Consider the following 15,186-nt stretch of genomic DNA (forward strand, 5'->3'; position numbering starts at 1 on the left):
CAAGCAGGTCACTGTTTTCAGTGCATTAAATCAGCTCGATTTTTTTTTTCAAACACATTAGCCATAGCCGCAAATTTAGCTGGGAAATGTCGAATAAAGTGACCCTGTTACCTTCACTCAATGACCATTGCATATTGCTAAATTAGGGCCATTTCTTTCAATCAAGCTGTATGGGTAAGAAAGCATAACTCTTTCCCGACGCAGCGTAGGCTGTTTAGTGGCTGTGCGGGTTGTGTTCCCAGATAGATATGCTGCCAAGTCTTACATTTTGGCTGCAACACATGCTTAGATACCGTAAGGTATGTATAACATTAAAGTGTTTTTGTACAACAAAAAACTAACAATACGCTTCACATAGTGAAAATACCTTTAACATCTGAAGTACTTAGCGAAGGTAAACGCCAAAGCGAGGCGATGGCAATGAAGCTCTGAATAACAAGATTATTTTGAAAGTTACACATGATGAAAACAATCTGAATGAAATGTGCTCGAACGTTAGCAGTTATGTTCAAACAAGCGTTTGCGCTGTTCAAGTAGGTAATTCGACCACACACACAGACTAAAGGTCTGTTCAAACAAAAGTCCAGCTTCGGTGCTCGATCAGCTACATAGGCACGGCTTTCGGCAGTGTCACGCTACGTTGCGGGTGAACGAAAATACCGGTGAAGACAAATTTAACGAAATTGATTGTGTTAGCAAGTAGGCAAACTTCGCGAGGCGCACCTAACGCGAAACAATATGCTGTGCTGCCACCCGATGCATCAACCCGAGTTATCACGGTAGTGTTACCACACAAAACGAAAAAGAACCGAAAAGAACGACATGGACACCACGCCCTTGCTTTCCGTTCTCGGTCTTTTTGTGCAATAAAAAAAAAGAGTAAATGGACTACCAACATGCCCAAACATATGCGTCTTACATACGGTTGATGCTTAGAGCTAACAGGCACCGTCCCCACACATGTAATAATTAGTAAACTAAAATTGATGAGCATCACGAGCGGGCCCCGTCAAAGACGGCTGCCAACAAAGGGCACCGCAAAAATCTGTTCAATTTTTTCGCTGAACCTCAGCGGCGCACGCTCACTCTGCTTTGTACTCCGAACAATCTAAACAAACAAGCAAAAAAACTTGCCCACAATCACACTTCGCCATCATCCCCGTGAAACAGTTCGAACAAGTATTCTCGCTAAGTAAACATATGCTGATTTGTCATCAACTAGTTGAAAACAAAATTGTTTGAAGGCATTATTCTCGTGCTCACGCAGTTAACAAAGCGCTGAACGGAACAACGTGAGGGCGGTAATCACTATTTCACTTCGAGTGCTCCACAATATGAATCCACAGGTCCAGTCTTCAGGATGGTGCACCTTCGCAATAATCAGCACTGACAGAACACACTGGTGGAGCTCAGAGCGCAGGCACATTTCAAACTAAACACCGACTAATAAACTCTACCGATCGAGAAGCCACGCGCACCACACGCACACACACGGGAGCGTTTTTCGCCAGCGCACGCAGTGACATGTAAGACAATGTCGACCCCTTTCCCGCGCTGTGCGCCCGGCGCGCAGCAATACCGACAAAGCCACGTAGGAAGGCGGGCAGCCATGGTTGTCTAGGCGACGAGACTTGATGGCGCCTTGTGGCGCTCTCAGACCGGCTAGATGCGGTTTAACGCTAGCTCCGGCCCTCTGCTGATAACGCGGGCGCTGCTTTTTTTTTTTTTTTTGCGGCAGCGATCTGTTGCGTTATACTCGTTCTTTAACAGTGCATCATAATCGCTGTGAACTTTGTGACGGTGCAGTGCGGCCAGCATGAGCTACTAGTCAGAGCGCGCATTTGTAATGTTCAGGAGCAATGTTCAGCGCACCTTCACCGACCTAATGTAGTGAATTTTTGTAAAAAAGCTAAGCTGATGCTTTTTGCTTAGGTCTATGGGGCTTTAGGGACTGCACATTCAAGGTGACACAGGCGATATTGTATCAACACTTTCATTTCGGTAAATACATTGCAACATTGCATGCATCGGCCGTCACACTATTCGATGAGAACATATTGCCACGTGCGTACTGCTTGGAAGATGAAGACGACAGCGCATACGCGCATCTGCACGCTTTTATGCAGCAAGCAATAACAAGAAAGAATAGGAATGCTCTGGCACGCAGTAAATAAAAATACTGACCTGCTGCTACTTTCTCCACCTGTTAATTACTACTTCTGTCTTCACGTTCCGGCAATACATTTGTACTTAGCTTGCAGTCCTTGGAACAAGACCGCGGCTGAGAATATTTCATCAAGGCTGTTTTCTCACTACCTACTAAGTCAAGGCTTTGACCGAAGCACGTCTGTTGAGGAAGTTACATAAATTAAAAGAAGGGGATCCACAAAAAAAAAAAACGGAGAGAGAGAGATAGAACTAGACAATGCGTTTCGGCTTCCTGAGGAGAGCTTTGTTCGCAATTTAGTCCACAAGGCTCCCATCATTGTGAGCGAGGCTGCGTCAAGGTCACCGAAATGTCCTTATTCTGCATTTTTCTTCATAGTCGGTGTCCTCTTCCTAATTTCCATGACGTACTCTCAAGGACACATGAAGATGAACATTCGCTACAGTAATTAAATAAAACGTGCCTGCTAAAGATACATGAAGTCAATGTTCGTTTTAAACGGACCTGATGGCCTGCTGACGTGGTAGTTATGACTAAACAACTGTTCTGTTGTTGTTTTTTTGCAGGTGTTGGTTGTTTTATCTCCAGCTTTAAAAGCTTCGATCTTATGGGGGACGGGGTTGGAGTGTTCTATGCATGGCTACACCAATGTGAGCCACATTACCTTGTTCAGGTAAATCAGTGCACTTTGTAAGTGTTGACTAATCACGCAAAAATCACAGATGGAAGAAACAGGTACAAGAGAATTGGCCCTTACTCTATTGAACAAGCATCGCTCCTATTGTATCTTCCATCTTATAGTAGTTTGCGTGCTTTGTCGATGAAAACTGCGTTTCGCTCACATTACTTTCTGCTTCGATTCATTTCTAGACTCGCAAGCAGCTAGTAGTGGGAGCCTTGCTGGTATCAAGATGGTTAACGTATACTAACAGTATAAGCAAAATGGCCCGAAAATGTCGTGCATTTGTAGTCTTGTAGGCACGTGAGCTCAGATTTGGGTGCACGTTAAAGAACCCCAGGTGGTCGAAATTTCCGCTGCCCTCCACTACAGCGTCTCTCATAATCGTCTGGTGGTTTTGAGTCGTTAAACCCAACATATCAATTATTTGTAGCCTTGCTCAATATACCCCAAATATAAGGGTGTAAATGGGTTATTTTGAGGGTGTTTTTGATTACGAACACCTCAAACTTCAAAAATGGGGCGTAAAAAGGTTGTTCATATGGGTGCTTTTAATGCGTACACCTGTTTTTCACCTTTAAGAGTGTAAAATTCTTTAGAGTGTTGCTACATCCTTTGTGGCGTCCTTATCTTTAAGGAGCCGCGGATTTAATCGCCATGGTCGCTTGCCCCATGGCACTAAACTAGAGTCGGCAAATCTCAATGCAAGGAGGCTATGGCCACTCAATGCGGAAGAACACAGCCAGCTAGAGTGCATGCTAGGAGCAAGCGAGGGTGAGACATAAAAACGATCGATCCTCGACCGGCTCCCCCCCCCCCCCCCGTCCAAGTCATTCCTGACTGGAGAGGGCGGAAGGACCGCCAAGCATCGAGAAGCCCCAGCTCTTTAACAAGCTCCCGCAACTCTAGGTCGCCGTTTTGGTCTCTAAACTTTGGAGTTCCTTTGAGGGAAACGCGATCTGCTTGTTCTAAAACACAGTTGAAATCGGCTACTAAAATGACACGGGAAGGGCCAACTAGATAAGAATATAAGGAGTTAAAGAAATCTTTCTGCTGTCCGTACTGCGCTGGAGCATAACCATTCACAATTCTAACGCCAGAGTCAAGATCTACCGACAGAACACGGCCATCCGAATCCCTGGCATAGTGTAGCACGTAACCGGTGAATCATGGCATTAAAATGACAGCAACTCCCCGGCAACGTGCGCAGCCGTAATTCCAGTAGGATTTGGTGCCAAACGTTCTGTCGAAGTTCTTAATCTGTCGCAATCTAGACACAAATGTTTCCTACAAAAGGAGAATGTCTATTTTGCGAGACGGAGCTAAATTGATAACCTCGGCTTGTTTCGCTGCTCTTGTGATACCTCGACAATTAAAGTTAGCAATAGTGAGAGAAGAAGCAATGATGAAAAATAGGAGAGAAAACAGACACTAAGATAGGCAAGAAGCGAAAAGAAAATCACAGAAGAGAAGGTATCAGCTGCTGAAAAGCTACCTAAGATAAACCTACGAACGAGAGTCCCCCTCGGAGAGAGAATCCTCGTTCGTGGATGAGTACCTTGTGTCAGACATTAACGAACACTCGCAATGGCCTGGTCCACAGTTAGGGCAACAAGAACTGTTGTTCAACTCACCCATGGTACTGCCCGTGACAGTCGACGAGGTAGATTCCTCGTCAGACTCTGTCGCTGCAGGTCGCTTCGGAAGTGGGAGGTCGTCCTTAGGGCTGGCGGGGCTGCCGCTCGGAGCCGCTCGGAGCCGCTCGGAGCCCCGAACAGCGTCAGCAGGGCTGGTCTCGGGCGCACCGGCAGGCGAGGCTGGCGACGGTTCGGTGGCAGCAGGAAGGGTGGGGGCCTCAGCTAATTCCAACCCTGCCTCCTGCCCTTCCCCTCCTGGAGCCCGTTCGCTAATGGGCTCCGGCTGTGGCTGGGTAGAGCCCTCGGCGGTCCCGGAGCAGCCTCCCGATCCTCCGCAACACCGCTCACCTGCTCCTGGGAAGAAGAAGAGGCTACAGGCGAGGCGGCCGACGAATTGGTCCGCGCCTTGCACTCTGAGGGGCTATGATCACCGCCGCAGTGCTTGCATTTGAGCGCGCACTGGTCGTGACCAAAAACCCCACAGCGCACACGCTGTGGTACAGTACACTTCACCGCATGGTGTCCGGTTCTGCAGCAGTGCCGGCAAACCCGCGTGACACCCTCGTACTCAAACTGGACGATGGCGTCCCTCACTTGGTGCAGGTTGGGGACACTCTTGTGCATCTCTATTCTGACCACTAGGATGCCGCTCCAGACTCCCGGCAGAAACGCCGATTCCTCTCGCGACACATCCAAAACAACGCCATAAATTCCCAACAATTGCGCTATGATGCGCACATCCGCGCCCGCCGGGAAGCCAATAACGCGCCCTACCTTGACCCGAACACCTCGGTACTAGAACCTGATCCTCGCATCACGAATGGCGAGGACTGGATCGTCGGAAAACCGCCGACTCGCCTCGTCACTCGCGAATGTCACTTCAAACTTCCCCATCCCATAATCCTGCACACATTTCAGCTCACTGTGCTTGAAACGCTTCAGGAGCTCCCTGCAAATGTCGGCACTGCCGACGCTCTTAGGCACGCGTGCGTAGTGCACCCGCCGCCTAATCAGCGAGAAAAGGTTGGTAGTCATCGTGGTAAAACTACCACGAGGCTACTAGGTCAGTTAGGAGCTATTCCAACATAGAAAAAAAGAGAGAAAAAGGGACAAAACCTCACCAAAAACTTGCGAAAACCGACGAAAAACTAGTGCGAGAGTCCACCGGGTAACCGCATGCGCACGGCGGGTCTCGTCCCACTCGAACCAGCCAAAACCTCCTTCAAACGACGACGAAATGGCGGCGCAAGTCCAACCGGGAGCGGGCCATGGTGCGTCCGATCCCTCGGCGACCGTCCGCACACCCCCTGCGCGTGTGCCAGCCATCTCCCTCCCCTCGTGTCAGCGCGAACAGGTGGAAGGAGGTGACAGAGTGTTGCCTCCGCTTCGTATCTCCTCTCACTTTTATCTCTCCACCACGACTGTTCACTGGTATATAATAGGGAGTTTTAGTGCTGGGTACCCAAGCGGCTTGCGTACCCAGGACGTTGGGGCGGTGGGATTGCGCATGCGCGAAACACGAACAGATGCGTCGCAAGATCGCTGGCGCGATGGGGCCATGCGTCCGCGCGGCCATAAACAACGCTGTCACCACTGGCCTCCTAGCGGAAATAAGCTGCCCCGGCACACATGCTGGCGCATCATGTTATCTTCACGGCGAGCAAAGCCGATGCTGGCCAGAGCCACCACTTTCACTCTTAGGTTTTAAGCGCAAATATTATAGTGGCTAGGCACTATACAAATAGCATGGCACAAAGCCTCGAAATCTCGGACTGCATGGATAGGCCGCCTTGTAAGGTCCACCTTCGCAAGAACTCAAAGCATCCGCACTGCGGATACTCTAGCCGTCAAGTTAAAATGACGCAAAGTGTGAGCACTTATAGCGATTACATGGTTTTGGCCAGATTACCAAAGCTAGAATGGCCTGGAACATAGAAACTAAAAATATGTCAGCCCCCTACCAGCTGAATCTGGGGCGCCATCTAGCCCGGCCATAGTGAAACAGACAACCACAACATTGTTATTGCAGAAACATTGTGCATTGTACATCTGGTGCAAAAACTGCGCAGCGACATAATTACAAATGAGTAACCCTTATATTCATTTTCACCTCAAAAACAGTATGCGTAATCTAACATGTTCATGACTGTGGTTGCACGAAGGGTCGCAAGATGTCGACACTGTCGTTACAGTAACCTTGTATTTTTCACTTTGCGCATACCAGGATACTGTATACGATAAAAAACGTGTCCTGATCACTATGTATGTTTAATTTAAAATTTTAAATCATAAAAATATTTAAATAATACTTACGTGAAAAGACGCTATGGCACTGCGAGCGCGTGTGACCTTCGTGCGGCTTGCGCGCCTCTATAAGGCATTCCAGTTGAGTATGGGTTGAATACGCAACGCCGCGCACCCCGAAGCCCGCAATGCTCCAAGAGCTTGCGTACCCAGCACTAAAACGGCCGCAAGCACACTATTATTGTGGTAAGTTCTCATATTCCTACATGACATACGTGTCAGGATTATCATATTTGTACCATTCATATAATTTGTCATCCATTGACGTCACGGCACACCAAATTTCGTATTTGTCGAGCTAGAAAAACGGCCGCGACCGCTTCGGAAAGGACCCAATATACTCCGATGTAGCGTTGACGAGCGCGCACGCTGGGCACAGCGACGCTACGTTAGCAAAACGCGAGAACTCTATAGCCTGACGCCAGGCGTGACCGGTGCGACCATCGTCCGTCGGCGTGGCCCGATGGCACCCGGCGCGAAATTCGCGCCGATGCGTTACCCAGACAACACTGCGTCTCCCTCTATACATAGAGAAATAAAAAAAAAAGTTTAAGAGTGGACACTCCCGTAGACCCCAGCGGCCCAATCGACCCTAGCACACCTGGCGGTTGGTGAGAGCAAGTGGCGTGCGCTTCCTGTTTCGGTTTCACTGGCGCAAATTTTGAATTACTTTGCGTAACCGACGTTTGGCTATGACGCAAGTTCATGATTTTAAACCATTTTTCATCGCCCAAATGGATAGTTTTTGTAGGTCGTTTCGATTTAGCGATTCCCTTTTGTTTTGTTCAGTGTTTCGTGCGAATTGGTCGTGATGTAATTTTTATTTCGATTAAGTTATAATAAAAAAAGATGCAGGTAATGATAATTCACTACGGTTTTATTCATTGCGCTTGTGTTTTTCTTTTTGAACAAGTGATCATTGTATATATCAGTCAAAGAGACAGAGTATCCGCAATGTTTTATTCAAAGGCAAGGTAGAGTCTGAGAATATAAAAAGCACAATATGACAGAGGTAGACAACAAATGCATCTCTCCTTACAAATAAATTGTAACAAATATTGTAACAAATACAGAGAAAACACAGACAACGCACACATCGCTAGAGTTGGCAGAAGCCGAGAGGCTGGTGAAGTATGACACACCGGGCGAGCGGGTAAGTAAGGATCTATGGCAAAAACACAGCGCACAATGCTGATGAAGAAGGAAGAAGTGACATATACACAGCAATGAAGTCGCGAATCCCGCCTGGGGTTAACCGAAATAGTGCATAGAAAAAATCGCACAGAAACCACACGACACAATATAGCAGAAAGGCAAAGGTGGAGTGTGCTGGCTGTGCTTAAGAACAGCTAGCCCAAAATGAAAAAAAAAGCAGACTTGATGCCTGCTTGTCCTCAGAAAGGTAGGGCTTTGCAGCTTGCTCACTACGTGAAAGACAAACTTTATGCTACAACACTGGCAGGTCTTGTGGCTCTTCTTATGCGTCGCCTTTATCAAAAACTTAAAATCCCAAGTGATTTGCGTCTGGGTGTTGCTGTGACGCTTGCGAGCTAAAATAGATTGTAGTCATCACTTATCCAGAATTGTGGACCTTAATTGGTGCTACGAGAGCGGTATTACAGGGCTAATAAATAGCATAAGGAAACCACTTTGGCTCATTATTTTTCACAAAGGCTCTACATCGTACGTTATCACTCACAAGCTATATAAAAATAAAATGGCAGCGTCCGCAGCCCCATCAAACGCTACAAGTTCGGGTATTCTTTTGAAAATTTTGATGGGCGAGATGAGGAGGTTGATGAGAAGCTAAAATATGAAAAGCGTGATAACGTGAACCGTGCCCACTTCATACTGTGTTCCTTACCCGCTCGAAGACATTTCAACAAGCGGTTTTGTTATCGATATATTACTTGAGCTGGAGAGATAAAGCATACACAGTGACCAAGCGACCCACAGTAAAGTGTACAGTTCGCCCGCATTTGCTACAAAAATACAGACAGGATACCCAACATTCTTTTTAAGGTTATGTAAATCACTTCGAGCGAATACACAGTGTTCCTACTCCTCATAGCGGGTAACCAAAACAATGTATGCAACGAAGGAGTGGTTAGTCCAGTTGAACTGAATATAAGCATATAAGACCATAATGAAGTCTGCTGTAACGAAGTAATAACATAACAAAGCTATTGCAGGATTCAGCTCCACTCGAATACTTTAGTGTAAACCCGCCGCTAATTGCTAACCTTTGAACTTGTCAAGCTGTATGCCTGAGATTGAAGACTGGAACCTAACGCTATCTAAGTTTCGGTTCACAAAACGCACATGCCAACATAAACGAACCCGGCAAAACATTTTCAGAAAGTTCGCGCGACACCCAGCAGAGCAGAAATGAAAATCGCCAACACTTGACAGACGGTGATACAAAACATCGCACACTTTCAGGTGATGTGCAGTGGCCTCAATTATGGCAAAAAAGTGAGATTCAAGTTGTTGTACGTATGCAAAAGCTGCTTCTGATGGCACAGTGAGATTCCCAAAAAGTTTGCTGGGGACGTGGTATGCTTTGAGCATTGTGAAATACTGGTGGGTACCCTTAACCGTCTCACTGTCGCCTTTCAGTAACTGTGGGCAACTGCAACCGTCACATGCATTCCGAAGGAAGCGTTTGATGAGAAAACCAGCAACATAATATGCAGCGGAGTCATCGATAATAGGGGAGTGAATGTTGGTCGCAAGTTCAGAGACATCGTCTAGAGCGGGAAAGTCGTCAGGCTGTGGCTGTGCACACTCCTCATTATCCACAAGAGACGCACTGGTGAGGGAGAATGGCGAGAGCTGCTCCTGGAGGAGGTCACATTCATCATCCTCGACATTTCCGTATTCTGACAGCTTAAAGAGTTTTCTTATGCAGATGTGCTTCAGGTCACAAATAAATTGTGCTACATTGGGGTTGGTGTTGCAACCCTGTTTTTGCCTAATGGGGCCAAATATGTTCTCCAGAGGATCCTGTTGAAGCCTGCATGTTAACAGGTATTCAAAATTATAATTTTTGGAGAGGTCGTCCCATAGTTGACAAATTGCCTGAATTGTAATTTGCCAACCTACGATGGTTTGTGGTTGACGTCTGCCAACAAACTGCCATGATGATATCCAGGGAAGCTGGCCTCGGAGGAAGTGAATCAGCTCTGAATCATTTTTCACGATTGCATGCCGCAGCTTTTGCGAAGTTCTTTTTTTACTCGAGCTGTTCAAGGCATCGAAAATCCTGTCCATACGATCACAAAATTGAGCTGTAGTGATGGCCGAGGCAGGCAGCACCTTTGCATACACCATTGCCGTGATAGCAATTGAAACTGATGCACTGAGGACCTGAGTTGCTCTGCTGACCTTCATATTAGAAAAAGGTTTCTGATGAACGTGCCATTCAGTCAACTTTGGAGCCAATCGCAACCGCAACTCATGTGAAGATTGGTAAAGGCTGACAATGTGCGACCAGTTAATGATGTCGTCCCCAATGTATAACTTGTGTGCTTAGACATTATTGCGCGTTGTTTTAATTAAATGCGGAACATCAAAAATGTAATACACCCGCTCATCATTAACTTCAAAAAAAGGCTTTGCTACAGTCACTCTTAGTTGGTTAGCGAGACTTACATTTGAACTGCCCTGGTCACAAATGACTGCTTTCACTGCAATATTAATGCTCCTAAGCTCCAAAATGAGTGACACCAGCAAGTTATGCATAACAGATGATGGTGTTGATGTGTGCCCTATAGTAAAAGCAACCGGTTGAACCCACTTTCTCGAAACACCAACAAGAAGAAAAACCAGTGCTCGATCAGCGATGGTTGAAGTGCGATGAGTGCCATTATCTGTAAAACCCTGGACAACGTCTCTTGCAGCATCATAGTGCAAATTGTTTTTGAATGCTATTTCGTCGAAACCTAAAGCGCACACTCAGTCCCGTTCATTCCAAGCTTGAGTATTTGTTGCAATGGAAGAAAGGATTCCTGGAATTATGCCTGGAGTCATCTTTACATCAGCTAGCCACCTCCTTAATGAACGCCGGGAGGGCAAAGAAAAATATGGAGCCAGAAATCGGTATGCTTGCGGACCTCGGAAGTTTAAGTGAAGAGCGAATTTCTTGAACAACACGGGAAACCACTTGCCCTTGCGTTTGGGCCTCAAGCGAACATGTGCAGAAAGAAGTTTAAAAACCTCCTCGGTGACGTGCGGTCGGATAACTCCAAGGGCCTTTGAAGTCGATGACGGTGCTTGGTGAGGCTGTCTCCGCAGTCTTGATAGTTTTCCGCTGTGCTGCTACTTTGGCTTGGAGATGTTTAATGGTTTGCTTGTACTTCATTGATGGAGACATTGTCGCTGGCACACAGGAACGCACTGCAATAAACAAAAAAATGGATGTAAAAGCAAAGAACAACTAATCCCATATGAACATTTTCCTCACTCTTTCAGACCCAAGGTGCACAACTTTCTGTGGTGCAAAGTTTTTGATTCCACTACCTAAAAACAAACCATTCACAATGTTGACAATGCACAAAAAAAACGAAAATCACTGAGAGCCCACCCTTACATTTTGTAAGTGCACACGTAGTGTCCTTTTGAGGATAGTTTCCTCAGAATGTCCTAAACATAAAATAGCACATTAAAAACAGCTGCAATAAAAGCATAGTCACCATTTTCTCTAGGGCACTCAGGCGTGGAGCTGTTGGCGGAGACGTCTTCTGGAGGGTCTTGTGAAGCTTGTTCAGTGCCTCGGACAGTGCTGTTGGAACAATCTTGCGAGCGGCCTGCGGAAGTCTCTATATCAATCCACTCTGGTGTTGAAGTGAACATACAACTTACCGGTCACACAAGTTCCTTTTGTGACAGCTGAATGACCGGTTAAAGTTTTCTCCGGCAAGACGAAGTCAGCAGGAATTCTTTCACCAGCTACAAGGGAGCTGCCATCTGCAGAGGTTTGGTCAACAGTCAATTTGGGGAAAAAAAAAGAAATCGCGACACTGAACGCACCCTGTTCATCGGGGCACCTCAATGTGTGGAAGCCGCTTTTTGAAGCCTCTACCGCAGGTCCTGAAGAAATGAAATTACGACAATGTGTCAGTAAGAGGCTTAAAATAACACAAACTGAAGCTCATCCGCACCTTGCAGTGCAGCTTCTGCAGTCATGTCACAGTCACTATTTGAAGCGACGCTCGGAGAACGTGCATATATGTGCAGTTGGTACAAGTTACAAAGCTTGTAGCATGGGAAAACTTAAACAGCTCTTTCAAATGCGCAAATTGGTCGAACGTGGAGGAAAAGAGAAGGCACCAACTAGGAAACAAGTAATTTGTGATTTTTGGAATTATCAACAGTGCCAGCTTTCACCGATGAAAGGTATATGTACATGTGCACTCAGGCTTGAAGATAACGTGAAATAGCCCTTGAAAGTCTTTCAAAACAAGTTGCGCTGGTCAAGAGCATCAAAAAACGACAGAAACGTAAGACTGCTGTTAGGAAGGTAAATGCCCATAGTTCACAAAATTTAAGACTTTCCAAGTGTTACTTCTACAGTGAGGTTTCTCCACCGGCTACAAAGATCTTCGCGGTTAACTGTCGCCACTGGTTCAATACAAGTGTCTGCTATTACACATATTTGAGTTTCAGTCAATCACTTACATGGTGCAGCTGGTTGCACACTGGGAACAGACATTCTTGTAAGCCTTGTGTGCCCAGGGTCCATGAAACTTTGAGCAGTAAAATGGTCGCTACAAACCCTGTACGTTGCGTACAATAGGCTGGCCGGCTTACTAAGGAGATCATCGCGTCCAGCGTACTGCATCCATGCTTTCATCCTGCATTGGCAATGAACTACCAGCTGAAAGGGGAAGTGCTTGAATAGTGATTTTTTATTGTTACCCTCACTGAGCAAGTACGAACAGTAAGCCTAAAGACATGCAAACCATACAAAAGCTTTAACACACCTGCCGTCTCGTGGTATGCGGAAGAAACTCGTCCCAGGCTTCTTGTGGGTTCTGCCATTGTTGAAGCACCACGATACACAGCAGTAGCTGCCGTTGCTTGGACCGCCGGACGGCATGGTATCAGCGCGGTCTGAAAATGTTAGTAAGCGGATGCTTCGCTGTCAAATAACGAAAAAGATATGTGCACGTCATAAGTGTACCAGCAAACCCCTTTGAATGATTAGCTAATCGATGCAAAATACAAAACCAGTGATACATCTCTGACCCATAAAACTCTGACTTACAAAGATAGACGTCAAGACCACGTACAAAGATCTTCAGAAGTTTCCAGGCCACTATCCCTTGTAATGCAATGGTATCGCGGCCTGGGAACTTTAGAACACCTTCGTGCGTACGAAGTATCAGCAGTAAATTGGGAAGAAAAATCGTAGTTGGAATTTGTGCGGTAAAATTATATTGAAAACGTCAAAAAAATTTGTGGTCAGCTTGCACTAGTGGCACAAGGCTAGCGAAGAAACGATGATGGCCACTTGGCTAGTCCAGATTTGCCTCCGGCACACCAAGAATTATTCGTGTTCTAGGCCTTCGGGAAACGCGTCGTGAAGCATGCGAGGCCCAGCGAACGCTTCTCAATATTTTGCACCGAGCCACCGAGCCTATGACCTAGCTGCCCAGCTATGCTCAGCGCACAGACGCAGCACGCGTCGTCTCGGCTTGACGCCGTGCCGCCTTTGCTATACTGCATACGTTGCACAATTTTCCCGCCTAGCCGCCGCATTGAGCCGCAAACTTTCTTTTTAGCGAACCTCCCCGTCCTTACAAGCTTCAGCAAAAGGTTACAACTGCGTGAATGAGACGCCACGTAAGAAACAAACTCGCACACACGAAGCGCAACGTGTGTGTGTGCATCTTTGTATGATTGTTGCATGGTGTCTTATTCGTGCAGGTGTAACCGTTTTCTGAAAAAATGACCCAACAAGCCGAACAACATGTCATTCAACAAGCTTCGCTTGAAAACGTGCCTCACCTGTTATCTCACGCACGAAAACGCCGATGCAGCCGACGTTGACGAAAGCGACGAAAGCTTCCCGCTGTCGGTCATGCATGGGCTTGTCGCTGGGTGGATGGTGTTTATGACAGTACGGCTGAAGAAAAATAATCGCGTAAGGTGTGTTGAATAAATTGTTTTTATGTATAAAGAACATACCAAATTTGGGCCTATAATTATTATTTTGTAAAAACAATTTCGTTGCATTGATTATAACTGTTTTTTAGCGCTTGCGTCCTCTGACGTTTGGTGAGAGCACTAGTTCGTTACGTAGTCGTGACGCACTTCCTGAGGCCAGGTTTCGCGGAGTGTCCTCTCTTGTCTTTTCCTTTCTCTATGCTCTATATGTGATGGAGGGACGCCAAATGCGCAGAAATGCGCAAGCGTCAAAGAAACGCTTCTATTCTATGAAGAACAATAGAAAATTCTATGATGAACATATCTGACTAGTCATAAAATGAAAATCATGACATGTATATTATGAATGTCATGATATACATTTGATGGCCCTGCAGCTCTTGCAGTGGTTTTATTCACATGACATGGTGCAAAACTGGTATGGTATGACTAGATTGCATGGCGAACGCAAGCGAAAGACCCTAACATGAAAATAATTACATTCGTGTCATGTTAGAAAATGACAATATGTGTTGCTCATGATGCGCTCGCCGCTGTTTCGTAGCATCATATTTACCAAATTTGGTATTACGGTACATGAATGGATAAGGAAGGCACGTGACAGGTGCAAACATGATACTCATTAGATGCGTGTCATGTAACAACATGACTAAATTTCAAGCTGATGCGCTGGCAGCTGTTTCGCTACCTTCACTTATACCAAATTTGGCACTATGAGACGTGAATGTACGACGAAGGTATGATACTGGTGCAAACATGATAAACATGAGATGCGTGTCATGTAACAACAATATTACACACTGCGCTAATCATGCGCTCACCGCTGTTTCGCTAGCTTAATTCACATGTACAAACTTGGTATTACGCGACGCAAATGGACGACATACGTAAATGACACATTTTAACATGATCATCACGACATGCCTGTCATGTAAGACCTTGACTACATGCCACACTCGTGATGCGTTCGCAGCTGTCTCGCTAGCTTCACATATGCCGAATTTGGTATTACGTGACCTCAATGGATGATGAAGGTATGTGACTGGTGCAAACATGATAATCATGAGATGCGTGTCATGTAACAACAATCATACATGCTGCGCTAATCATTTGTTCACCGCCGTTTCGATGGCTTTACATGAACTTGCCCATCTCTTGATGCGCTTGCAGCTGTTTCGCTAGCTTCACAAATGCCGAATTTGGTATTACGTGACCTCAATGGATGACGA

General features: G+C 46.2%; 2 protein-coding genes across 12 annotated transcripts in view; one reads left to right on the plus strand and one right to left on the minus strand.

The window, feature by feature from the left end:
* Positions 1 to 15,186, plus strand: part of LOC119172939 (uncharacterized) — a 1,216,589-nt gene that overhangs the window by 163,410 nt on the left and 1,037,993 nt on the right. The gene's annotated exons all lie outside the window — the stretch shown is intronic.
* On the minus strand, positions 7,611 to 13,878 carry LOC142814668 (uncharacterized). Of its 4 annotated transcripts, XM_075893829.1 has the most exons (6): positions 13,799 to 13,878; positions 12,772 to 12,901; positions 12,467 to 12,642; positions 11,819 to 11,878; positions 11,651 to 11,755; positions 11,243 to 11,595 (listed from the first exon to the last, which is right to left on the minus strand). In XM_075893829.1, coding segments are annotated over exons 1-4 (387 nt in total). In that variant the 5' UTR covers position 13,878; the 3' UTR covers positions 11,243 to 11,595; positions 11,651 to 11,755; positions 11,819 to 11,876. The 4 variants fall into 4 exon arrangements, 3 of the variants coding, with proteins under 3 accessions (XP_075749944.1, XP_075749941.1, XP_075749942.1); XR_012895017.1 differs by adding an exon at positions 7,611 to 11,185 and having other exon boundaries at positions 11,482 to 11,595; positions 11,819 to 12,901; XM_075893826.1 differs by having other exon boundaries at positions 11,259 to 11,595; positions 11,819 to 12,642.

This window comes from Rhipicephalus microplus, chromosome 4 (assembly GCF_043290135.1).
Source record: "Rhipicephalus microplus isolate Deutch F79 chromosome 4, USDA_Rmic, whole genome shotgun sequence".
Taxonomy (NCBI): domain Eukaryota; kingdom Metazoa; phylum Arthropoda; class Arachnida; order Ixodida; family Ixodidae; genus Rhipicephalus; species Rhipicephalus microplus.